Source organism: Euleptes europaea, chromosome 9, assembly GCF_029931775.1.
Source record: "Euleptes europaea isolate rEulEur1 chromosome 9, rEulEur1.hap1, whole genome shotgun sequence".
In the NCBI taxonomy this organism is placed as follows: domain Eukaryota; kingdom Metazoa; phylum Chordata; class Lepidosauria; order Squamata; family Sphaerodactylidae; genus Euleptes; species Euleptes europaea.
The window spans coordinates 40,796,006-40,822,049 of NC_079320.1; the positions used below are offsets into that span (position 1 = coordinate 40,796,006).

The following is a 26,044-nucleotide window of genomic DNA, read 5'->3' on the forward strand; positions in this document are numbered from 1 at the left end:
GTTTGCAAAAAATATCCTTAACAAGCATACCATATATACAGGGGTCTGGATGTTTTTAGGTCTAAATTTTGAAATAAAATTGCACTCTCTCAAAATGATGTTGCTTGTCACCAAAGGTGTCAGCATGAAAAAAATCTGTGAGCTGCATAAAGATGCAGTTTATTTGCACCCTTTTCTTTCATTCTACAAGGGTGCAGCTAACATACGCCACTGAAACAGCTATTATTGTACTGTCATGGCTCATAAGCCTCTTAACTGTAAACTGGACAACACGGCTTCAGAATTAATATCAAAAGTAATACAGTCATTCAAAAAGAACCCTGTCACTGTAACTTTGAATAACGAAAAACAGATATTGTCTTAAACTCAGCACAGACAGCAGGCAGTCTGCAGGGCTGTTTCCTGCAGTGAACACTCCTTGTCTAAAATGGCTTACAGTATAGAGGGCACCACATTTGCAGGAATCTGAAAACTGGCGAGTATATCAAATGAACCACATTTTTACCAGCACAATTTCAATTTCACGCAAGCCTTGAAACTTTTTTTCCCATCAGGGTTAGGAACCGCATATTTGTGTGAATGCAGACCTCCACACTCTGAATCTGTCAGTTTGAAATCAATATAGAATATTAATGCCAGGAAGGTGTGTGTGGGGGGGATAAATTTCCCCATATTAAGAAAAAACTTTGCCAACAGTGCCAGCTATGGAAGCAGGTATCAACCATAAATATTTCTCACCATTATGATACATCCAGACATACAGAATCTCTTATCCCTATTATCATTTGGAAGGGTCTTTCCAAATCCCCACATAAAGTGGATTGCAATGTCATTATACTGGATCACTGCCAAGGAAGCTACCACCGCATAGTAGTCAACCCTCAGGAGAATTTAAGGGGTGGGGGTTGGCATGCCAGTGTCATGCTGGCATGCTGATGTCACTTCCAGTTTTCACCAACAAAATCACAGAGGTTTGGCAAGTCCTAGAGCATCTCATGAGATCACTTGTGTTTTTTACCAGAAGTGGTGTCAGTGTGCATACACAATGCATATTAAACCAGCCCTAGGTTTCGGGGGGGGGGGGAGAAGAGAAGAAGGGAACTGCAGTGATAATCATATATTTAAATCAGAACAGTCAGATGATTTTAAAAGTTTAAATATTGTAATTATCTGTCCTTTAAGAAATTATTCTATTGAAATGTATCTGCATTACCAAATCCTTGATACAGGTATCTTTAAGGATACATGTGGCTTTAAAGGGATAATAGTTACAGGATTCAGTGATTTTATCTGTAGTTAATCAGTTACTATATGTATATTTATGTGATGTTTAAGTATTTACATGCTTTTATTGTTTTTAATTTTTGTAAACTACCTTGAACATTGAGAGGGGGCAATCTGTATACAAACTTTCAATTTAATAAGCCAAACCTATCAATTATTATGAGAAAGAATATGTCATGTTTGATGTTTACTATACAACAACAGAGCGAACCCAGAATAGCCCTTAAAAATCCAACAATAAATCCTAATCAAAATCCATAGCTTCCTCAATTAAAATTAAAATTGGCCTTCACTGACTGGTGGTTGGGACTATTTTAAGCATGTAATTAATCAGCACATTTATTTTTAGTTGATTAGAAAATTAGTAGAATAATCTACCAAATAATTCTTACTCCCCTAATGTAAATGAACATAAATTAGAACTTAATTTTTCCTCCTCATCTTTCAGTAGATATACTACTACTTAATAATTTTAAAGTACTAATGATTAAATGACTAAATCTTCAGCATTACCCACTGACCTATTCTAGTCTACTCAACAACAGCCTGTCATAGAATGAACCTTAAATGCCAAATTCCATCTTTTCATTTTTGACAAAATTAGCACCAATGCATTTGCAAATATTAAATAATGGAATAAAAACAGCATCCCTTTTGAGTAATACGGGTATGTCTATCGACAAAGACCTGAATCAGGGTTCTGGGACAAGTCCATCATTGTCAGACACATAGAATATCTACACACAGGATGCATAGATAAGGAAGCAGGATTGAGTATAGTGGCATTGAGCTGTCAACAAGCATCCTGACCCTGACCTTCCCCTGGCTAATGACGGGCAGGATGTCTATATACAAACAAACTTTACTCGCACAGGCCTCTTCCTGTAATAAGAAATTCCTAGTCAGGTGGATGAACCTACGTACATACAGTATGCATGCATATAAGATTTGTATCCATGTTTGGGGTGAAATGTATGGTGGGTGTTGGGCACTCCTGATCCCCCCCACCTGCTATACGTTTTGTTCATTACATAGATAAATCATGAGTACTGATGGATTATGTCACCGTAGTGAATTTTAAAGTTCACTGCATTTAAAGATGAGTGAAGGAAACTGATCAATTGTATAACAACAAACAAATAAAAAGATAAAATAAATGAGGTACAGTTAAAGGTCCAAAGGATACTGCAAGAAGTATATAAACACAACACTATCACTTTTCTTTACTTCAACTGTTGCTCTGTGTCTCTCATGTCAATACAGCCCTGTGTAAATATCACTGAAGTTTATTTGAAACATCTCATTATCTTGAATCTGCCTACTATGGATATCCCCCAGACTATTCGATATAAAGGAAGTACCCTCTGTTTCTACAGTAAATGCACCAGCATTAACAAACATTATAAACAGAATATGAAATAGATGATCTTATGCTAGCTGCGGGACAAGTTACTGCTTAGTAATGCTATCGGCAATAGTTGCATCCTGTGTGCTTTTTCCCTAGGACCACACATGGTCAAAAAGGTGTGCTGCTGTACATTATATTATTATATTATAGCCTTTCACTTAGCTTTTCTTTACTTTTTTGGAGACTTGTGAAGTGAAGTTGATACCCACCTGCCTCACTGTAGCAAGTCACAACCAGAAACATCAAAGAAGTCCTATCAGTATAAAACTGAACAAATTACGTTAATCTATAAGGAGGGGTAACTTGCTGATTCCTATATTGATTCTTATTATTTCTGAAGGCAATAAATATACACCAAGCAAACTTTCTACAGGCGTTTCCAAATACCTTGTCATCAATTAAGCATGCCAAATATTATTCATATTTCATGCTGACTAAACTCTTTTTCAATCTCTACAACTTCAGCAGTTCAATTTCATGTTGTATCTCAGAAGACTAATACAATTTCTTTAAAATATGGAATATGTCTAGTGGAAGTACAAACAACTCTCTTGCCTAAGAAGTACACAAAATTGATGAAATGTTTAGTTGCACATTTATTTGAAATTATTTTAAATTAAAGCAACTGCCCTGGACTCACCTGGGGCCGGGTTTGCGGCCCAAGGCTGGGAGCTGGTGAAGGGAGGCTGTTCCTGCTGGCTACGAATTGGGAGTGCATGGTGTGGGGAAAAGGAGAGACCCCACAACCTGGGCTGGCAGCAAGCACTTCTGTGGGTGGGCCAGGGAATGGCATGGAGTTCCGGGTGGACCAGCAAATGGATTCACAAAGTGGGTCCGCCCCACCCTTCCCCACTTAACCGGGCTGCAAAGGGGGCCTCTCTCTCACTTGGCCTCCAGCTCTCTTCAGCTCTGCAACTCTCCTTTGTTCCTCTGGCTGCCACGTACTCAGGTCCAGGCTTTGGGCAGTTGCCTTTGCAGTGGGAGCAGCCAGTGCTGATGCCACTGCAAAGGCAACTGCCCAAAGCCTGGACCTGAGTACGTGGCAGCCCGAGGAACAAAGGAGTGTGTGGCTCTTTTCAGCAGGTGGCAAGAAGAGAGCAGCTGAGCGAGGTGGCTCTTCAGTTGGCGTTTTCCAACTGAGGGACTGCAGTGAGGTGGTAGTGTACAGCAGCAGGCCCCAGTGGCAGAGACACCATATCAGTCACAGCAGACCTTCAGAAGTAGCCAGCCATCATCTGGCCACATCTGCAATGGAGGGCGCCTGCAGCGGCAGGGCCCTGTAGGCGTTCAAACCCCACCTCCCACTAAGGGGTACCACAAAGGCATGGGGGGCAGAGACTGGCATAAGAATAAGACACTGCTCCCCACAAAATGTATGCCTCTCAGAAAGTTTTGGGATCCATTTTGTGTGTCAAGCCTGGGCAGGAAAGCAATTGGCAGCTATACTTTTCCCCTGGCCCTATGGTGTGCCTGGCTGCACAATGGGACTAGGTAATCTCCATTATGTCACCCTACACTGATTTAATCAATTCTCCGAGCAGACCATTAATTACCCTATCTGCACCCACCCTAGCAATCAATCAGTATTCAAGAGAACAGGCCAGGCATTCTCTTGCATCCTGTCGACTCATCAAGCCTGTCCTATCTTTTCGTTCGGATCCTGGTAAAGCAATCAATTCCTTTGACTCTGGCTTTCCTGCCAGCTTACCTCATACTGCCTCAGGACCCATTTTGGGGTATAAATATTGGTCCTTTGTCCATTCATTGTGTGTGTGTGTGTATTCTGGATGCACGCATGCACCTCCACTTGCATGTGGGCTCTTTCCTTTCCTCCTGGTAACACTGGTCGTTTTCCTCTTCAGTGCTGATTTCCTTGAACATCCCTTCAAGACTGGTAAATATCACCCATCCATGAAACCCTATCCAACTTCCTCTCTTTTCTATTAGTTAGCTCTTGTATATATTCTTGTTTTACTATTATTATTCTTTAACAAAACCAATTTTAATTATATAATCACGTGCTCATTTGAGAGTTTTCAGCCAGGATTGTCCTGGTATACACAGGTTTTCGATCCCAGTTATCCCCTCTCACTCTGTCTCCCCAGCTCATTCCCTCAACTAAAGTGTAGACTGCTTACTTAGGGTAACTGCCTAGCAGTAGCTGTTGGCAGGGTGGGTGGCTAGTTTGGGGCAGAGGCCATTTTGCCTCCTATACATGTGGGTCGGGGTTATCTTGCAAGGGGGGTAGGTTGATAGTAAAGCCCAGAGAACTATGACTCATGCTGCTTGTCCCCTTCTCCTTTCTCTCCAGGGCTCTTGCCGCAGCTGGGTGCTCTCTCACTCATTGGGCACCCCCCACCCCACGGGTGAGCTAAGCAGCGGTAGCATGCTTGGTATTCAAGCTGCCTGAAGCAAAATCCAGGACATCACCTTCTTTCTTCTATATTGTTATACATTTTTACGCCTATGATAATGAGACAGCAAGATAGACTTCCTCTGAATGTGAAGGACCCACTTAAGTATTTTGATTTAATAATTTGTGATAACCTCTTTTCCTTTCTGTAAATGAATTGAAATGTATCAAGACCGCAAGGGAATAACTTGTTGCTGGGCAAGATAACTCTGTGTGTGTGCTAAGTTAGTAGGGTAAATGTCATGGAGAAGTCAGAGTGAACGATAACATAACTGGATGGAACCGCTGAAGCTCTTAGGCTCCAGACTATGTAAAACAACCAGATAGGCATGGAATGTTGACACATCCTGTCAGAGCATGGAAATGGAATAAAAGTTCTCGCCCCAGTATAATCGGGGCACAGTTATTTTTGCTTGCTAGAGCAACTGGGTGACCAGCTGGAATAAAACGATTTTTCTTGATAACGATCACTGGGTCTCTTCCCCACCCCCCCCCGAACCCCAGTTTTCTGCAACATTCCTTGGTGCCGTGACTCGGATCTGAGGGGGGGAGAGATGGGGTGTTGCACCCCTCTGGCCCACCCGGCTTGGGGTGCCGAGCCTGGGTGCCTTTGGGTCCTTTCTGCCAGCACAACCTTTTTTTGGTCGAGAAAGTTACGCACAGACACCCTGGCCTCGGTCCCGGGTGGGGTGCCGTCTGAACCCAACAGGATCACAAGAACCAGTCCTGCACCTCCAGAGTGAATCACAGGAGTCAGGTGAGAGTCGGAAGGGGTTTTTAGTTCAGTTTCGGAACCCTCTGCTATCAGAGGAAGGGAAGTCTGATCAACTTCCAGGTCCTGCCCTAGTAAAGCCATCAGGTTTGGCTGAAGCCACAGGGACCTTAGGTCTGTCAGGAAATTACTGGGGAAAAGGGGGGAAGTATGTGAGTATGTTTGGAAAGTGAGTGAGTGATTTTGTGTTTGATCGGAGGGGTGGTCTTCAGACTTAACACCCCGGGCAGAGTTCAAGCATTTTCGGACCGGGAGACAGCGATCCAGTCATGAACAAAGCCTTGATTGTGAGTGAGACTGTTGTGGAACATTTTTGCACACATCTGTATATATATTGGGAGGCTCATGGGTGGAAAAGGTTTTCCCCGTAGTGACACCCCACTTCAGTGGGTGCCACACAACTTCCCAAGAGTCTATCAGGAACATCCCAAATGTCCAGGAAATTACTGGGGAAGGGCTCCTCCGTCCTGACTAGTTCCCGTACACTGATGGGTGGAGCGGCTCTGTTATAAGAAATTGCCGCCGAAGTCTGCTGTCCGGGCTCACCAGGATCAACACAACATCATAACTAATGACAGTCAAATATGACAAGGCAGCTACATCCCCCCCAACCCCCGTTTTCTGCAACAATAATAATTAAGGATATGTTTGGAGACAGGCCTATTAATAGTAATTTGGAACACTGGTAAAAAACAAATAAATAATAAGTAAATAAACAAGTATTAATAAAGAATTATATATACTTAATATTAGACTTTGGTAAGATAAGGTGGCGCACTATTGTTCAGCGGCTGGCAATCTATATGTACCGTAAGTCGACCCCCCCCACAACATTGTGGTCATGCTTCCCAAGAAAGTTCCAACTGTGGGGAAACAAGGTCTAGAGCCCAAACTGAGCCTTCAGGGTGGGCAGTCCCTGCCAGCAGGTGGGTGCTAGGTCCCTCCGCTGTCCCGCCCAGCAGAGGCACCACTTCCATGGGTGCACCCTGGGCCTCTCTTGGCATGCAGGGTCACCAGCCAGTGGACTACTACACAAGCATGGTCACTCAGTTTGGCACCCCCTCCCTTAGGAGGCCCTCCCTTAGGGCCAGACCATGCTGCCTTCCTGCAGGGCATTTAACAGGCCCTGGAATGCTTGTCTGAATGGGTGGGTCAGCTGGGTGCCTGCCCAGAGGTTCCAGAGCCCCCTGCAGCCTCCAATCCTAGAGGAAGGAGGAGGCCATGGTCTCCTTCAGAGTCTGTGGTTTCAAGTGACTCCAGGGAGGTTAACCCGTGAAGGTGTGCTCTAGCAAAGAAGAGTCCCTCCAGACACCATAGGTCACAAAGGTCAGTGAGAGATCGTGATGCTTCAAGCAGCAGTAGATCTTCTGGTGAGTCTTCCTCAGAAGAGGATTCCTCTCATGATTCAGGGAACTACTGGCTGGCAGAAGCTCACACACTGGGTTTACCTTCTTGGTCCCGCCAGTGCAGGGACCCCAAGAGTGGTCAGGGCCAGCATCCTCAGGGACCTTACCTTTCTCGAGTTTTTCCTGATCTTGGTAGCTGTTATTATCTCGCAAGACCCCTTCAGGAACAAGTGTGTCCTGTTCTGGTGTGACAACCAGGCTATTTTCAGAGTTATCAACAGCCAGTCACTGTACTCTGAGCAGTTTACGCAATTGGTGTGCAGGTTCATATTGATCTGTCTCAAGGCTAACATCTCCTTCTCAGCCCAGTATATTGCAGGCACCAGTAATAGCAGACACCTTGTCTTGGTTTCAGAAGGAGAGGTTTTGAGCATTGGCCCCCAACATGCACCCCCACCTGAACCACTTCCCGGAGGAGCTGTGGACACTGGGCAGCAAATGATTGTCCAGGGAGTGTTAAAAGTCCATCACGCCCTCCACACGGAGGTCTTATGTCCCGCCACAGCAGCATTCCTGACTTCTCAGCAACTAATGGGGAGGGAAGCAATTGCCCAGCCTCTAAGGCCCTGGTCCTACATTACTTAGTTGCTCTCAAGAAGCGGGACCTTGTGTCCAGAACTATGGGTCTCCATCTGGCAGTCATCTCATTTTACAGCAAAGCTCTTGGGTTCCTCGACCCATGCAACTCCTTTTTGGCAAGGCAGGCCATCGAAGGATGAAAGCATTCCCCAAGTTCCAGACACTCGGAAGCCCATCACCATGCAGGTAAATGTTTAGTTGCAAATTTATTTGAAATTAAAGCAAAGTAAGGTACCAGTGGCTGCTGGTCATTGCTCACTCAGTTTTTTCTAGACTACTAACACGTTTATGCTTTGGATGCATGTAGCAGTCAGATGCTAATTAGACCCATACCTATCCTGGCTACATTGAAGTAAGGTCCAGTTCTAACACTATTAGTGCTAATGTATTAGTCTCTCTATCAGTCAGGTTTAAGGAGAATAACAAATTCATTTAAAGAAGGCAATTCAAAACTGCACCTCCAACTCTTCAAATTTTGATTGTTTTAAATCAGCAGCTCTAAAGTAAAGCCAAATATATGCAATTTTATTTTGCATAGCAAGTGACAAAATAATGGGGGCAGGGGTGAGGAGGCACAGGCTGGCTATTTATCACCTAGAACAGTTTACCAGACTACACAATGTAGATCTAACCATGGCAATATAGAAAAAAAATATTCAGTGCCCTCAATGCTGAAGCTGTCTCACAGATCATTCTCAGATTAGCTCAGAAGCATATAGACCACTCTCTTCTTCCTTAGGTCCTTCTTATCAAGGACATTTAGGCATCGGCCCACTCCATATACTACCTATGGTGGTATCCCTCAGTCAGAGTGGTGATGAGGAGGGGGACAGCCAGCCAGCCAAAGCAGAGTGGAAAGGAAGGTTGGATGGGCAGAGTGGTGAGGAGGCAAAGGAAAGGTCAGGGAGGACAGACTGAGGAAATGGGGCAGGGGGAGGACAAGGGGGAAGAGGGATCTCTGTTGTGGGTAAGGGGTGAGAAGAAGTAGGGTATGGAAGTAAAAAAGATGGGAAGAGGATTGGGCAGAGGAGGAAAGGTTATAAAAAGATGGCTGGGGGTAGGTGTCCGAAAGCAGAGGACAGTGAGGGAATTTTCCCATGGGTTTCTCATGGGTCCTTGCTTATTCTTCTGTATTAACTACATCTAATCAACAGCATTACTGATCATCAGCATTACTTCTATACTGGACTGGTGAGAGATAGAAATAAAATGAAATGTAGTGCTGCAAACACTGGTCCGAATACAGTCCTACACACCTTTTAGCTTTGTACACGTTAAAAATGTTAGCACTTGAGCTGGACATCTGATCAATGACGTAATTGTGACTTTCAAAATACAACCAATGTCACTGATCGTTTATCTGACAGATTTTGTAATCAACACAAGAAGAAGAAAAACGAAGAACCTACCTCAGGCTGAGAGTCAGTTGTTGCTCCTTTGATTTCACCAACTCGCCTACTTTAAAGATTGCACAACCCAGGAAGCTTCTCTAGAAACCAAAGGGAATAAAAAAAGGAGAAGACAGATGGGTGGGGAGGTAGGACGTACTTCCAATAGGTTTCTGAATTTTAACAGTTTCTGTTTTAACCTCATGCCTACAAATCTTATGCTAGCAAGAGAGAAATACTAAATAAGAAGCATCCTCTTGATCTCTTATCCTGTAGAATGCCTTCATAGATCAGTGACACCATTATCAATAATTTGTAAAGCTAGTGCATAAACCTCTTTTTCATTAAAAACGAACAGAATGACAACCTGACAAATAGCATGCTGGAAACCTACTGCTGCAGGTGGTTTTTTTGTTTGTTTAGTGTGAGGCTTCAGACATCATTTTCTATCTTGTCACGCTAAATCTGTAGAATTTTTACCATTGTTGTTCTTGCTACAATCATTCCTTAAACCTGGAGGCAATGTCATCTTTATATGCCAAATAGAACATTTGCTTGCACAAACTATATTTATGTAGCACTTAAAGCAAGATATTAATAGAAAATGTTATATTTTCCCCAGTTCATCAGGATGCTTTAAGCATTTATTTCCTTCTCAGAAAGACCCAATTTCATGGCAGTGCAAAGGAAGCAAAATGTTATATTGATCACACCTCTGTTGACCCATATTCTTCTATGCCTCTGCACCAACAGCAGCCATTTACACTAAGCAAATTGTTCAAAGTTCAAGACCAAAGGTATCTTGTTTCTCCCATTTGAAAAACTCGCCAATAATTTTTGTGTCTTTGGATGTAAAGTCCTTGATCTAGTAATGATTGTGTCTTAAACTTGAAAGAGCCAATGGCTCCAGAAAAATAATAGCTTCATATGTCACTCATATCCTGACCATTTCTGAACATATGGACAATGAATCTTTCATATGATATCAGAACTTTTTTAACATAAAGGATTTGGAGTGTGTCCACTAATTTACTTTCCTGGACTGTTCCTTACTGCTTTTACAAAACCATTCCCAGGTACAGAATCATAGAAACATAGAGTTGGAAAGGATTTCCAGGGTAATCTAGTCCAACCCCTGCACAATGCAGGAAATTCCCCAACTACCTCCCCTACACCCACCCACCCACACAGAGTGACCCCTACTCCATGCCCAGAAGCTGGCAAAAAAAAAAAGCAGGATACCTAGCCAATCTGGCCTAGAAAAAGGGCATACTTAAGCTCAGCTTTGACCTGGCCTTCCAGGCAGCACTATGGAAGGAGGTGCTCGCTCCATGTTTTGATCATTGTGACAACTTAAGTCTACTAGCATCCCAGACATTTTTGGTTTCCGAAACTCTCCAGAAGATATAGGATAAGATTAATTCCTTGGCAGCACAACTTTTGTCTTTTAATCCTCTTGATTTGAGGCCTAAAAGATATCTTCAGAGGAACAATTCTGCTTTATGAATAAATTACCATCTCATCCAAGATGCACTATACAGAGGCCTGACCACTCCATTCTTATTCCTGATATATTCAAGATTTCCTTATCTATATGCCCCTATCAGAGACAGACCATAAAATGGCAAGGGAAATGGTGTATTAAAGAGCACCTAGCATTTCTATCTCAGTGTCATCCTAGAGATATTGATTTAAAATATTGTGATAGGCTTTCGGGCTTACTAAGAGAAGATTGCTTGTTGCTTACTTTTTACTCTCCTCAGATCCCGGCACTGATTTTAGGCAAACAAGACCAGTGTAACTCATTTGACATTTTTCCTAAAAAATGCTTTCATACATCAGCAATAGCTCCCTTGTTTATGACCAAAGCCCCATCAAAGCTGCCGGTAAACAATTCAGTTATATTTGCCCCTCAAAATCAAGTCAGGTTACATAAGGGCTATTAGCCTCTGATTTGTCTCCGATTAAAACCAACAGTGTCCTTCTAGAAGGCCAGAATCGAAAATCCATGAATCGTAATATTAGACTATTGGCAGCTCCTAAATGTCCCTCTATGCTGCCAACTATGTTGAAAGATGATATATTTGATAATGCAGATTCAAATTTAATTCACACTTTTTGCACTCTCCCAGAGGAGGAACAAAATAATATAATTGATAGACAATTGATAGGCTGGGGACAGTCTCAGCCAGATTAGGCAAACTCAGTATCAAATATTACCAGCTAAAACAAAGGCTCCTAGATTTCCTAACAAAGCTGAGTACAATCTAAGTCCAACCTAACAGGTGATATCATTCCACCTTATGTAACAGCAATGTTCCAATTCCTCTGGAACCAACAATAATAGTATGCACTCCTATTGTAAATTCAAATTCGCCTTGGAAGACATCTCTCATAGATCTTCCGGATGAGGAATGACTCTTTTCCCGTTGTAAATTTCTGTGCTGGAATGTTGCTGATTGGTCAGCTAGAATTACTGGCTCTGATACACTTTCATTTATTTTATTTTTTTAGCTTTTGATGTTATTCTTGTGCAGGAAACCTGGGCTACCAATTAGATTTTTCTTCTAGGTTTCTCTTCTTTTCCCCAGAATGTAATCAAAGGACCTATGGGCCACCCTTGTGCAGGTTTGGCTTGTCTTATTTCTACCTCTCTGAGCACAAAATCAATTGATTTCCTCATTGCTGACAAATTGGCTCTTACAATTAGGCTAAATCTAATTTCCTTCCCTTTGATTCTATTTTCTGTCTATATACCCCCTGCTAGGTCAAGTAGTGGTATATGAAATTGGACTTCATTGGGAGAATTATTTGAAGATATTAAAAACAGCTAGCCAACTACTCCAATTCTTATGACTGGTGACTTTAATGCATGGATAGGCTAGGATGATAACACCCTTTTTCAAAACCTGATAGAGAACTTTGATTAAGATTTTTTGAGTTTGTTATGATACTACAGAACTTCTGTAATAAACTCTGCTGGATTATGTTTGGTTAAATTTGCTATTCAGAGAAAGCTAATAATAGTAAATGGGTGATCACAGGTTGATCCAAATGGAGATTTATTTATTTTTACACAAATCGGTGCCAGTGTAATCGATTACTTCCTGGTCTCATAGGACCTTTTGCCTTTAATTAATGGTATGAAAGTCTGTGGCTATGGGTAGTGATCATCTCCCTAAAGGGGCGTTCCCAAAGGCGGACCTGACATTAGCTCCTTAAGCCCTATCAGCCTCGCCCCTTTTGCAGGCATTGAGTTACGCCTGCAAAATAGTTGGCATAGCTCTGTGGAACTCTATGAAGAGTTCCACAGGGTTTTCATTCCAAAATGTATTTTTTGCTTGCTGCACTTGGCAGCAAGCTGCTCTGGAGGCGGCATGGCAATGCCATCTCCAGCCACCTCCAACTATTCTCCCTTCAGGATTGCATTCTTAATGCTAACCCTACTATGGTTATGCAAGGTAGATACATGAACATACCATATTTGGAAAGGACCTGCCCGAGTTCTTCTGTTTCTATTGATTCTCTAGAAAACATGCTCCTGGAGTGTCATTTTTATGAGGATCTAAGATCAAGTTATATTATTCCTCTACTAACAGATTGGACTAGCACCTCTGTGTCTGAGTTATTACCCTATTAAGTGACAGTGATCCTAAGGTTACATTGGTAGTGACCACATTTATCTCATTCCTAAATCCCAAACAATAGATTTAGAATTGTGCTGCTCAGGATTTATGAATCAAGAAGTGTCTAAGGGAGAAAGGAAAGGAACCAGTATCTTTTTGCCATCTTATAAGAAAACTATTATCAGTATTAAGTAATACATTAAATAAAATGGAATATGGGTTCGAAAAAAGGTTTTCTCAAATGTTGGCAAAGGTGTAATGAAACAAACAAACAAAAAACTTTCCATAACACATCACATAATCTTTGACTTGATGATATTCAACAACTAAAATACTTGAGTTAGTACGATCTTTAATATAATTATATGATACTAGCTGTACCCGGCCACGCGTTGCTGTGGCCCAGTCTGGTTAAATGGAAAAGAAAGAAAAGAGAAAGCGCACGTTTCTAATATGTTTAATTTCACAATGCTTGTGGGTATACAATATTTTTGTTGTTCCATTGTCTGTGCAGATATAGAGATTGTCTGGTTTGCCGACTCTAGAACACGCAACATATAATTGTCCATGTGAGAAGCAATCCGTGTCTAGATCTAAACCGCACAATTCTAAAGATTGGCCCTGAGCTTTGTTGATGGTGATTGCAAACGCCAATCGAATTGGGAACTGCAATCTCTTAAATTGAAATGGCATATCCGTTGGAATCATAGGAATGCGAGGAATGAGGACATCTTCACCTTTGAAAGGTCCTGTCAAGATTGTTGCTTCTACGACGTTGCTCATGAATTTTTTTACTGCAAGCCACGTGCCGTTGCAAAGCTTTGGCTGGTTGAGATTTCACAACATGATAATTGGCACGCCGATTTTCAGTTGCAGTACATGCGGTGGCATCCCTGGCAGATCGAGTGAATTCAAAAATTCTGTTGGATAATTAACCGCTTCATCTGCTTCCACAACAGTGTCGACGGACTTGTATGTGACTGCCTCGCTTTGAATGTGAGACTGAATAATATTGTTAAGTTAGTAGACGTCTTTGTTCTTGGCCGCAAGAATAGCTCGTTCACTCAGCCAATCGTGATTCTTATAATTGGTTTGAATATTGGGAAATACTTTTTCAACCAATTCTTCTGTTGAGGTCACTAAATTGCAGAAGTTATGAGGCAATGAAATTCATCCTGAGGTCAGATCAACCGGTACCTTTCCGTTCCCAATTTCCAGCAATTGATGCGAGATTATCTCAGCTGATTGATCGTTTTGCAGCTGGACACGCATATTTGTAGTTAATTTTATCTTGACGTGTCGCCACAAAGTAGAGTATTACAGGCAAGCATTTATCTTGTCCGCTGGTGTCGATCAAGGAATTACAGGTAATGTTTGCCTGAAATCTCCTGCAAGCAATATTAATGCGTTCCCAAATGGCCTGAAGTTTCCACGCAAATCTTGCAATGATCAATCAAGAGCCTCGAGTGATTTCTTGTGCGCCATTGTGCATTCATCCCAAACAATAAGTTTGCATTTCTGCAATACTTTTCCCATGCCGGATGCTTTGGAAATGTTGCACGTGGGAGTTTCAATGAATTGCATGTTCAATGGCAATTTCAAAGCAGAATGAGCAGTTCTTCCACCTGGTAGCAATTTTGCAGGTATTCCGGACGACGCAAGAGCTAAGGCTATGTCATTTTGGGATCGAATTGCTGCCAGAATCAGTCTAATTAGGAACGTTTTACCAGTTCCTCCTGGTGCATCTAAGAAGATAGCGTGTGTTTCTTTGACGTCCAACAGATGGAGCTGTTTTTCAAAAAAAGCATGTTTTTACCTGTCACAGGTGTGACATCTATATAATATAGGTATATAAAAACACGGGCATATTCGAATGCAACGTTGTGTCAAAATTTCAAAGCAATCGGTGAAGAACTTTCAGAGATTTAATATTTTGAACAAACGAACATTTACATTTTTATTTATATATTATCTCTGCCTCTCTGAGCCCGGCCTTCGGCTGGGGAGGGCGGGATGTAAATTGAATAGAATAAAATAAACAAAATCTCTATATGTGTTAGTGGCAAGGGAAAAAACTAAACGGTGCTTATACAACATTTCTGTAACTTCAGAGCCAAAGGGTAGATTTGAGGTGATAGCTTACTCTTTACTTGTTCCCATGTGCTGATTATGACAGCCTTCTCAGTTTTATTTTATTATTTTAATGGAGTTGAGATGTTGTTGTCAACCCAATCCAATTCTGTGCTCTATAGTGTGATCTCACCTTTTTTCAGGCTTGATCACTGACAATTTTTAAATACAGAAGAATACTAGAGTGTATGGTTTCAATATTTTCAGCTTTGATACTTCATAAACTCGAGATGATCAGTGGCACATATTCGTACAGAATTAACAAACTTCAAAAAATTAATTTTCTATAGGAAATAGACTTGAAGTTTAGTATCTGTGTCTTTTACAAATGATTCCTCCAGATGACCCAGGGTTTCTAAAAAACTGGGAGAAAATACTTAAGTGTATAATTTCTAATGAGGAATAGTACACTGTTTTTCTGTCACAGGCAGCTTCCATATATGAGTTAGCATGAGCAAAAAAAATTATCAAGTGCTATTTCTATGGTATAGGACTCCACATAAACTGAATAAGATTACAAAGACACAAACGTGTCTGCTGGAAATGCAGAGCATTAGATTCTAATGACAGGTACATGTGGTGATTATGTCTTTATGTAAAGGATTTCTGGCAAAAAAAATTAAGAAATATATTCTACATTACTAACTGAATATTCTATAAGACCTACAAGTAGTATGGCTTGATCTCTTACCAGACTCTGTTTCTTCAAAGTACAGAGCAGTGGCTTTAGATATGCTCATGGCAGTTGCTAAGTTGCACACGGCTCAAGACATTTAAATGTAACAGTTGCTAAACCTGCCAAACTAACAGAATTAATGAGATTAAGGGATGGGATCTAAATCCAATTTTGCTAGAGGATGGAAACTCATTCTTGACTTTTGGACTCAGGATTTGCAGTTAAATATAGAACTTAAACATTGTATGATTTTTGTGTGTGAGAAAGGTATCGTTATACAGGGTCCCCTCCCCTCCGTTAAGATTTTCTTTGTAAGCTGAAGACAATCAGAACTTAGTATATACTGCTACTGCTACTTCTTCTTCTTCGTTAAAAAAGGTAAAGGTCCCCTGTGCAAGCACCGGGTCATTCCTGACCCATGGGGTGACGTCACATCCTGACATTTTCTAGGCAGACTTTGTTTACGGGGTGGTTTGCCAGTGCCTTCCCCAGTCATCTTCCCTTTACCCCCATAGTTCCATATGTAGATACTTAAATCAAGAGACTGGAGGCATGGACAGACCAAACAGATTTCTCAACAAACTTGAAAAAGGTCCCAGATTTGCAGAAAAATCTGAAATCTAAAAACAAAACAAAACCTGAAATCTTTACAAAGTGGGGTAATCCCCCCATATGATAGAAGCAACACCTGTAGCTTGAAGAAACAAATGCCCAGAGTGGCTGTTGATAGGTGACCATAACAGTTTTACCAGCTTTAGTTCCTGTCAGCAAAGATGGTGGGGGCTATCCAGAGCTATTTTGGCCTCTGAAGGAAGACTCATCAGGGTCAGGACCAGCAGCATCCATGAACGATTTTCTACCAAATGCGTAACTTAAACAAATTAATAAATAATATAGCTGAAGTAGGGAAGGGATAAAAATGGGTTGATTAGTGGGTGGGGAGGAGAGAAGGAAACTGGGAAAGGTGAAGAGAATATGGAGACTGGCAGGATGAGACAATAGTATGGGGAGAGGAATATAGGGGAAAGTAAGGTGCTTCCTGCAAAACTTTGCCAGTTTCCTGCTGGGTAACCCCACCCAGCCCAGCTGGCACAACACAACATGGCCAAACTTCCTGGGGAGAGGCTGCCAGGGGGAAGGATATGAGGGAAAGCTGAAATCAGGGGGGCAGATAAAGGTAGATTGGTTGGTGGGTAGGAAAAAGGATGCAGGAAAAGGGAAGAGGCTATGGGGGCTGCAAGGGAAGGGAAAAAGGAGACAATGGGGAGGAGGAAATGAGATGCCCCTGCAAGTCCTCCTGGGTCCCCTGCTTGTATGTACCTAAATATATTATTTTTCCTTTTTCCTCATGCATGTTGTTGAAAGTTGATGGTTGACTGCATTTCTTCCGTTATGTTTAAAATGTAATAAAACTAATTAAAAAATTAAATATGATTGCACCAAGCTGTGCTGCATAGACAGTCAAAGCACTATTGAGGCTTCCCAGGGCTAATATTTGTTTACATTTTTTAATCTGTTCTTCTCTTTCCAGCATAACTGATTATTTCCTGTTTTCCCACCGACTACCAGTCCCTCAGCATTCATAGATCAATTTATTTACCCATTGATTCATGAATACTGGCCTAGCCAGCTTCAAGAGAAAATGAAACAACTGATTATCTTAAAAACAACATATTAGAGTTAAAATTATGGAAATATGTGAGGCTTATGGTGACAGGGACTAACTTCCAACTAGATATGTAAGGGGAATTTCCCTGTGGAGACACATTCCATGTAGGCGATAGTGTTGTAATGTGCCATGTGAAATACCAATTTCCATTCCTCTTCCAGCTTAACTGAGGAACAACAATAATTCCACAGCACTAAACAAGCCTTGTGCAGATAGTTACAAAGTCTGCAAAGTTTCTGAAATTTGCACATGCTCTTTTTGTACTTACATAGTAACCTGTCAGGTGGGAACTTCATTGGTTGCTCCAGAGAGTTTATACATTTCCCATGGACAGAGGAATGGTTTAGCTATTCCTTTCTCCCTTAACATCATAAAATCAGAAAAAGGAGAGACAAGGTACTCACACTTCATCTTTTCCTGCTTCTCAGTACTGTGCAAATCTACTCTGAAGGAAGAATGTACACATGGCATATTACATATGCTATAGCCCAAATAAAACATACACTCACCATCTGTTCAAAAGAAGCTCAGTTCCACATATCTCATTCCACAGAAATCTAACTGGGATACGCATCAGCAAGTTGTTTTAAAATTCAGTTGCCTTAGACTATTCTGAACAGCTCAAACAATATACATTTGAGGTCACTTAAATTCTGACTGCAAGTCTGAGCAGCTGGAAATTATACACACACAGGTGTTCCTAAGTCTGAACACTAAAACAACTTTGCTTTTAAAACCCCTCAATTAAAGTTTAGTAAATGTAAGAACGGATATAGATAAGAACATGTATTAAAGTTGGAAAGTAACTTTTGAGTGTTCTTCACTGGGTTATAGTTTTTCCCATATAAGAATCCAGTAAAGCAAAAGCAGTCGAAAATGGAGACATCTCTGGTATTAAAACAGCCAATGAAAACAACAGTAAAATTCTATGATCCTCTCACTCCAAAGAATATCAATATTATTCAGAACAGCCAGGAAAAACAAATATTAGCAATGATGTACAGTTTAACTTATGACCTGATATTGTAATTCTTCAAATAATTTTGTTCTAGCTCTCTGTTCAGGAAGTCTGGAGATGCTTTATCTGCCTTAACATAATTTTACGTCAAGTGGACTTTAATTGAAGCAGCTCTGCTTACACCCTATGATACTTTAAAGGTTTATACTAGAAAGGGAAATACTTCGTATGAAAGTACTTAATAGAAAGGCTTCATATGTAATAATATAGCAGCAACACTGGTACATCCACAAATCACTACATGAAGAGAGTTATGATTAATAGATTGTTCAACTCATAAAGATGTATTTTCTGGATATTAATTTAAATGTCTTCAAATACATGTCAAATTGTTATTAATTAAATTTCTATATGTGTATTAGTTTCTATGAATTCCATTTTTTAAAAAGTAAGTCTCTAAGCCCTTCTGTCGCCAAGACCTGTCTTTCCCCATATCTCTGTAATACAAGTGGCTAGAGACTAGGATAGCCAGCCTAGTGCTGGCAACTGGCATTTTGGGGGTGGGGAGTTTGTACTTGGAAGCAATCGGCAGGTTGGGTTTGTAGCCAGAAATGATATCATGACCCTCTAGGAACTTCCCCATCTCTGTGGTCTCTACCATAGAGATGGGTGATTTCCTACCTAGATTGTTGTAGTGTCACTTCTGGGTACATTCAGAAATGATGGGTCAGATGTCACTTCCTGCCTTGCTTTTTGCTCTTACTGGAGCGAAGAGCCTCAGTAGGGGTTAGAGCCCTAGAGCAGGAGCTTGCCTGCTGCCCATGGGCAAATGGCAAGCCTACTAGAGACTTCCAATTTTTTTAATGAAAGCTGGGAAGTTAGAGAACTTGATGCACAGATTGTCATATAATATTTAATTTCTCATTAGAAAAACAAAGATGTCTACCAGTAGTAAGGGAGGAAATGACAGCATCAAGAACAGGGCAGAAAAAAATAGTTGCCATGTGGAACTCAGAAAATTCAAATTTTCCTACCCACATAGTTGCCATGCAGGCTTTGCTGTGATTGTTCCCAAAACTTGGCAACAAAGCAGATTTGGGAAAGATCCGAGAAAAGCCTGGGAAACCCTGGGAGATACACAAATGTACCATGATGCTGTGGGTAAACAGGAGAAAAACTCCCCAACAACATTGAACCTGGGACCACTGTGTAAATAGCCTAAGTTGTCTTCCTGCTTCCACTTTGTGTTACTGAAAAATGGCCACTTTCAAGAATAATTCAATTTCTTCAACATGTTTCCCTCTCTTTGTCCATTATGTATACAAACAGTTAATAATAAAAGCTGCATTCTAAGTGAATGGAAAATGAGACACTGCCAAATCGCAACTGAGCCTGTTCCCCTGAGCTTCCTTTGTTTTTCAGCTGACATATCTCTGTAAAGAAAGGCAAAAGGCTGCAGAGGGAATGCTGATATTTACATTTCAGTGCAGCCTTTATTTTTTCCAGTACTTATACATTCCTTAAGTAGGGAAAGGTTCCCACTGCTAGTCTGAGCAACTTCCAGAGAACTAGGGAGACTAGGGTTGTGCATATCGATATACCTGAACCAAAAATAAACCCAAAATTAGCCATTTTGGCAATATTCGGGTTTTGGGTAGTCTGAATACCAAAACCTCAGAATCTGCCCGAAGCCAAATAAGCAATTCCTGAAAAGCCTAATAATTATTTGGCTTTTTCAGGTTTGGCTATTCGCCAAAAGCACGGCTCTGTGCTTTTCCCCATTTTTCTATCTTTCACAGGTTTTGAGGTAAGGGTCATGTAATTGGAGCCAGCTTGGTCTGACCAACCATCACCATTCAGTGGGTTAATCTGGATCCAGCACAGGGGTTATTTAAAAGACAGGGCTCACCCAGTCCTGTCTGGAGGGATATACACTCCAACTAAAAAACACCAGCTTCTACAGCTGTTTACCAGGCTTCTGAAGAACACTCCTCATCCACGCGGATGAGCAATCTCCTTCACAAGAGTTTCCTTGGTCATGATTTCAGCTGGCTCCGATGACACCCCGCCCCCAAAACCTGCTCTCAAACTGAAGGTTGCCCTGAGTAGAGGCTTCGTTTCCCCACACCGTGACCATCTCTTGAAATCAGATTTTTGATTACTATAATAAAGAACTATTTACAGGATATCATTTGCCACCAAAAAAAAAGTTTCCCATGCCTTATTTTTCTTGCATTTAAGCCATTTTCCTCAGTTTGGAAGCTAATATGCATGATCATCATGCTATGCGCCCCAGATACGAAGAGAGCCCCCAGACTTTGAGGCACCAGCCTGCCAATTGGCTCTTTCTACCAGTCCTCGGCAACGCTGAACTTCTGAACCTGAAAACCAATGGACAGTTCGGCTCATCCCTTTGCAGGCCCATAAAATTGACTTCCTGTCCCAACGTTCACCAAACTTCAGTGTCCATCTAAGGAGGGTCCCTTGCAGCTACGCTGCAAATTTGGTAACTCTACCTCCAAAAATGCCCCCACAGGAGCTTCTGAAAAAATCCCCAAAGACTATAATGGACCTGAATTTTTTTGGTAAACCCGGAAATAAAGCCAAAATACCCCTTTACCAGTATGGGTATTTGGCTTATTCCAGATTTACTGAAAAAAATCGGACCCAACAAACCCGAAATTTACCAGTTTTTTTTTCATGACCCTAAAGGAGACCATAGAGTTTTGTCCAAATTCTATATCATTGTATCGATATCACTCCAGCTGTTATGTCACTTCTGGGTACTCCTTGGAAGTGACTTCACAACTATGATGCATCATTATTCCCCTTATCCTTTCCCCGTGCCTCTCCCACTGGTTGCCAGATGATGGCAAAGAAAAGATGGCAAAGATAGCCGAAAGCAAAAGGGGACAAACAAACAAAAAATTGCCTGAGTGCGCTCCAGGTGGATGAGAGCAACTAAGAGTCAATTAGCAGACTCAGACAGGGAAGAGAAATCAAACTAATGGGCAGGGAAGATGGCTGGAAACCCCACAGAGAATTACACCTCTTTTGCTGTTAATACATGCAAACACGTAGATTATTCTCAATTATGAAACACCGGTTCAACCTGATTTCATGTGTATTTAAGATCTGAAGTAAATATTATTGCAGTGGAAAGCAATTGGGAATAATAAATAGGTCTAAAACCTATCACTACATTATGTAATAAACTGGGTGGGTTCCATGCGAAGCATAAAAGTAGCAAAATCTGGCCACTAACAGAAAAGATAGGGATCTTTACCTACATAGCACAGTATACCACAGGTATGTAGGGAAAAACATGATGTTGTAAATATACCAAAAGAAAGAGGGGACAACAAACAAACAAAAAATGGTCTGAGTATACCTCCAGGAAAGAGAAGTCCAACTAATAGACAGGAAAGATAAATCAGCCTGCTCATGCCACTTCGTAATTATAAAATCCTGGCAGGGGAGATTTGGCAGGATAGTGTGTGTGTGTATGTGTGTAAAGTGCCATCAAGTCATAGCCAACGCCTGGTGACCCCACAGGATTTTCAAGGCAAGAGATGTACAGAAGTGGGTTGCCGCTGTCTGTTTCTGCGTAGCAACCTTTGACTTCCTTGGTGGTCTCTCATCCAAATACTAAACAGCATTGACCCTGCTTAGCTTCTGAGGTTTGACCTGGGCCATCCAGTTCAGGGCAGGTTGGGGGAGTATTAACAAATTATTCCATTCATCCCAAGATTGCTCATAGCCCCCCTTTTATACTTATTTTTGATCTACAGCTTCCTCTCAGCAGTCTTACAAGAAGAGTGATAGAGAGTATTGATTTCATCCTTCACTTTTCACTTAACTTATAATATTAATTATTAAGCAAACACTTCAATTTTCTTTGATACCAGTATTTTTTCAGAAAGGCATTCATGATAGGGACTGTAATTCAGAATATTGCTGATTAAAGATTTCATTCTATATTTAATGATGCACAAAGGTTTTTTTCATTCCTGATACATTATTTACATATTCTCGTAATATTTATATTGAAACATTTTATTCCCACCTTTCCTAGAAAGTTCAAGGTAATTTACAAACCAGCAACTGTATAACATTTTAAAAAAATAATAAAATTCAGCATTAACACTATCAAAATCTCACTTTCTCAAAAGCAAGCAGAAGACCAACAAATATACATAAAAATAAAACCCCACTAGCTGCCTCTTAATCATTTTACTGAAGGGCTGTAAAGAAGGAATCTTTTGTACATCTTCAGGCAAGTCTTTCTGACAAATAAGAGCCACAAGACAGAACACAAAAATGTGAACTAAGGATACAGCCAACAGGATCTGCCATGAGGAACATAACTGGCACACAGGTACATAGTTAGGGGTGCTTTCATTCCAAGTCCTGACATAGGTATTAAAGAGCACAGGGGAAAGAGCAGAGCCTTCAAGGATCCCATGCTTCAAGTCCCACGCAGGTGACTCCTGTATTTCAGAAGACTCACAATGTTTCATTATGGCCTTTGATTTTCACTGGGTTGTGTTTCTTTGCAAGCATTATGTCGGAAAGCTGTCACTAATGTGACTGCAGTTCAGTCTTCAATTCCTAGCTGAATTGCATCTTTTTAGCCAAGCAATTTATCTTTCAAGTGCCTGGACTCCACAGACCCTGCTGTCAGTACTAACATACCCTAGGGACTGAGTAGGTGTAACACACAGTTTCCTCTCTTTTGCCCTGTGCTTTTATAAAATAAAAAAATGAAAAACAGCCTTTATGCCAATTTGCAGCTGACTGAATCTGCTTTTTACTAAAGAAAACAAACCATCTAGGCTGGGAGACATGCCACTGCATGCTGTATCTTAGTTGGCACTAACACTGCTGGATAAACCAAGCTTCAGAGGAAAACGGTTCCTGGTAAGCTCTCCTTTCCCTCTTCAAAAAACTGCTCTTCAAAATGAGACAGAATTATTCATGCTTCTAACCTTCTTGCAACGTACAACATTACAGATGTTAAGTACACTGACGGCTTGACTATTGTTTGCATTTTCTTTAATATAAATAAGCAACAAAACATTATCTCAGTAAACTATTATTGAAGACCACTGCCTGTCAATTCACTTTGAATACTTATCTCTTCAAAACAATAAGTAACAGCATGTAATGGATTCCATCAACATATCATTCTTATTGATCTTTGCCTACTGTGCACCCAACAGATGTCTTTGCTGGAAAAAACAAATTTCACTTACACCCCCCTGCATAAAGTCCCACAGTAAATAAAAAAATTATTTCTCAGTTGACATTTGTGTACTATCCCTTGATAACGAAAAAGCCAGCATACATACTAACAGAGGTTTTTTTGCAGAATAATCTTTGTACAGTACATAAAACAAGCAAAAGTAGCCAAAGAGCTTGTTGCCACTAAGAAAAAGTCTCTCTCTTTAAAGCTAAACTTGTATTGACATGTCTTACACATGCACCACTAAGTCTATTTATCTAAAAATCAATACACGTTTGCCCTTAAGAAGCAAACTTACCTTAGATAATTTCCTAGTGGAAACAAGTATATATATCAGCCCCAATGCAAAGAAACATACCGTATTTTTCGCTCCATAAGACGCACTTTTTTCTTCCTCAAAAGTGAGGGGAAATGACTGTGTGTCTTATGGAGCGAATGTGCGCACAGAGGCGGCTGGGCGCACTGGAATGACGCGAGCCGGCTCTGTGTGCCCCGTTCCAGCGCGCCCAGCCGGCTCTGTGCACCCTGCCCACCTTCCAGCTGGGAGGCGGGCGGGGGTGCACAGAGCCGGCTCACGTCGTTCCAGCGTGAGCCGGCTTTCCCCGCCCCGACGGCCAGCTGGGAGGCGGGCAGGGTGCACAGAGCTGGCTCGCGTCGTTCCAGCGCGAGCCGGCTTTCCCCACCCCGACGGCCAGCTGGGGGGCGGGCGGGGTGCACAGAGCTGGCTCGCATCGTTCCAGCATGAGCCGGCTTTCCCCGCCCCAACGGCCAGCTGGCAGGCGGGCAGGGTGCACAGAGCCGGCTTGCATCATTCCAGCGCGACGCGCACGCGCCCAGCCGGCTCTGTGCGGCCCCGCCTGCCTCCCAGCTGGCCATCGGGGTAGGGAACGCCGGCTCACGCCGTCCCGACGCACAAGCGCCCAGCTGACATTTGCTCCATAAAACAAGTTTTTAGAGGAGGAAAACAAGATTTTTTCTTGTTTTCCTCCTCTAAAAACTAGGTGCGTCTTATGGAGAGGTGTGTCCTATGGAGCGAAAAATACGGTAATTTAGCAATTTATTTCTTATCTTTGCCAAGAAACTACACAATGAGCTGGCATTCTCACATAATCCCATTTTTTCCTTTAAAACATATGTCGTTGTCAACATTGCAATAGCACTAACCCTCAGATGCACAAGATTACAAAGGCATTCACTTGAGATTTCATGTATGAAGTACCACAGGAAATGGTATTCTCACCATGTTGAACATCTCTATGAAATAAATTATTTTAGCAAGATGATCCCTACCTTTTGAGTTTTGTATCATCAATATGCTGATGACACCCAGCTCCCTATTTCTATCATTGTCTCCATCCTGAGATGCCTTAGTGCTTTGAAGCTGTGGTTAAATGGAAAAGGGCAAATAAAATGAAATTTAATCCTGATAAGATGAAGTTGATGCTGGTAGAAAATGGCACTGTTGGGAAAGGAAAAGTTTGCTTATGGTAGATAGTACTGGATCAAATTACTGACTAGGTAAGCAGGGTAGGGGTGCTCTTAAATCCAGGCTTACTCTTAGAAAAACAGATTAGAGCTGTAACCAGGAGCGTCTTTTTTCATTTGCAACTTGTGCATAGACTCTTCTCCCTTTAAAACACTGCAACACTGATCCATGCCTTTGTTACTTCCAGACTTTATTACTGAAATGTGCTCTATGCCGAGCTGCCATTGCAAGACAACTTGGTAACTTCAACTGATACAAATAGAAGTTGACCATTTCAGGTATCTTATTCAACCACTTCTGTATCAGCTGCTTTAACTTGACAAGTTATCTCCAGGTATCTGAAGAAGTGAGCCAGAAATTTTTCCAGAAATTTTGTCAGTCTTTAAGGTGCTATTGGACTCTTGGTTTTTTCTAAAGTTACTTCCAAGTTCATTTCAAGGTTTTTAAACCACAGCCAGGTATTCAGGTATACCTGAAGAATCACCTCTCTCCTTCTGAGTATGCACAGTAGCTCAGATTAGTTCAACATGTACTTGGGACAAATACGAAGTGTTACTTATGAAGAACCAATGTCAGTCAAAGCAGACAATACTGTATTAGAAGTCATGATTTGGTGTAAGGCAGATTAATATGTTCATATGTTGAAAAGATATACAAATACTATATTTGTACTAAAGAGGTTGTCAAAGGCAGACCTGCATTGGTCTGACATATTTGTTCCCTTGTCTCAGATCTGAGACCCTGGATAATATAGCCAAGTTTAACTTGGGTTTGGACCAGTAGACTCATAGTAACTCACCATAAAGCAGAAAAAAAGCTTTATTGGAAAGAAAATAAAGAAAGGGATTTTAAAAACAATACAGTTACAGTGGAGAGTTGAAGTACCCAGGTCTCTCTATGGGACTGTAGCTAGCATCTGTTGTTGACTCCACAAGGCAAAGAGAGAATCTTACAAGTGGAATGTTACTTAAAGACGGCTCATTTCCTTGACAGATGTGTCCTAA

General features: G+C 41.4%; 1 protein-coding gene across 4 annotated transcripts in view; it reads right to left on the bottom strand.

The window, feature by feature from the left end:
• INPP4B (inositol polyphosphate-4-phosphatase type II B) overlaps positions 1-26,044 on the bottom strand; it is a 258,022-nt gene that overhangs the window by 127,421 nt on the left and 104,557 nt on the right. For 3 of the 4 annotated variants that reach the window (XM_056855456.1, XM_056855455.1, XM_056855454.1), the window contains exon 6: positions 9,272-9,351. The exons of the other annotated variant lie outside the window; for it this stretch is intronic. In XM_056855456.1, the coding sequence (XP_056711434.1) occupies positions 9,272-9,351 (80 nt within the window). The remainder of the gene's footprint in view (positions 1-9,271; positions 9,352-26,044) is intronic. 4 annotated transcript variants of the gene reach the window in all.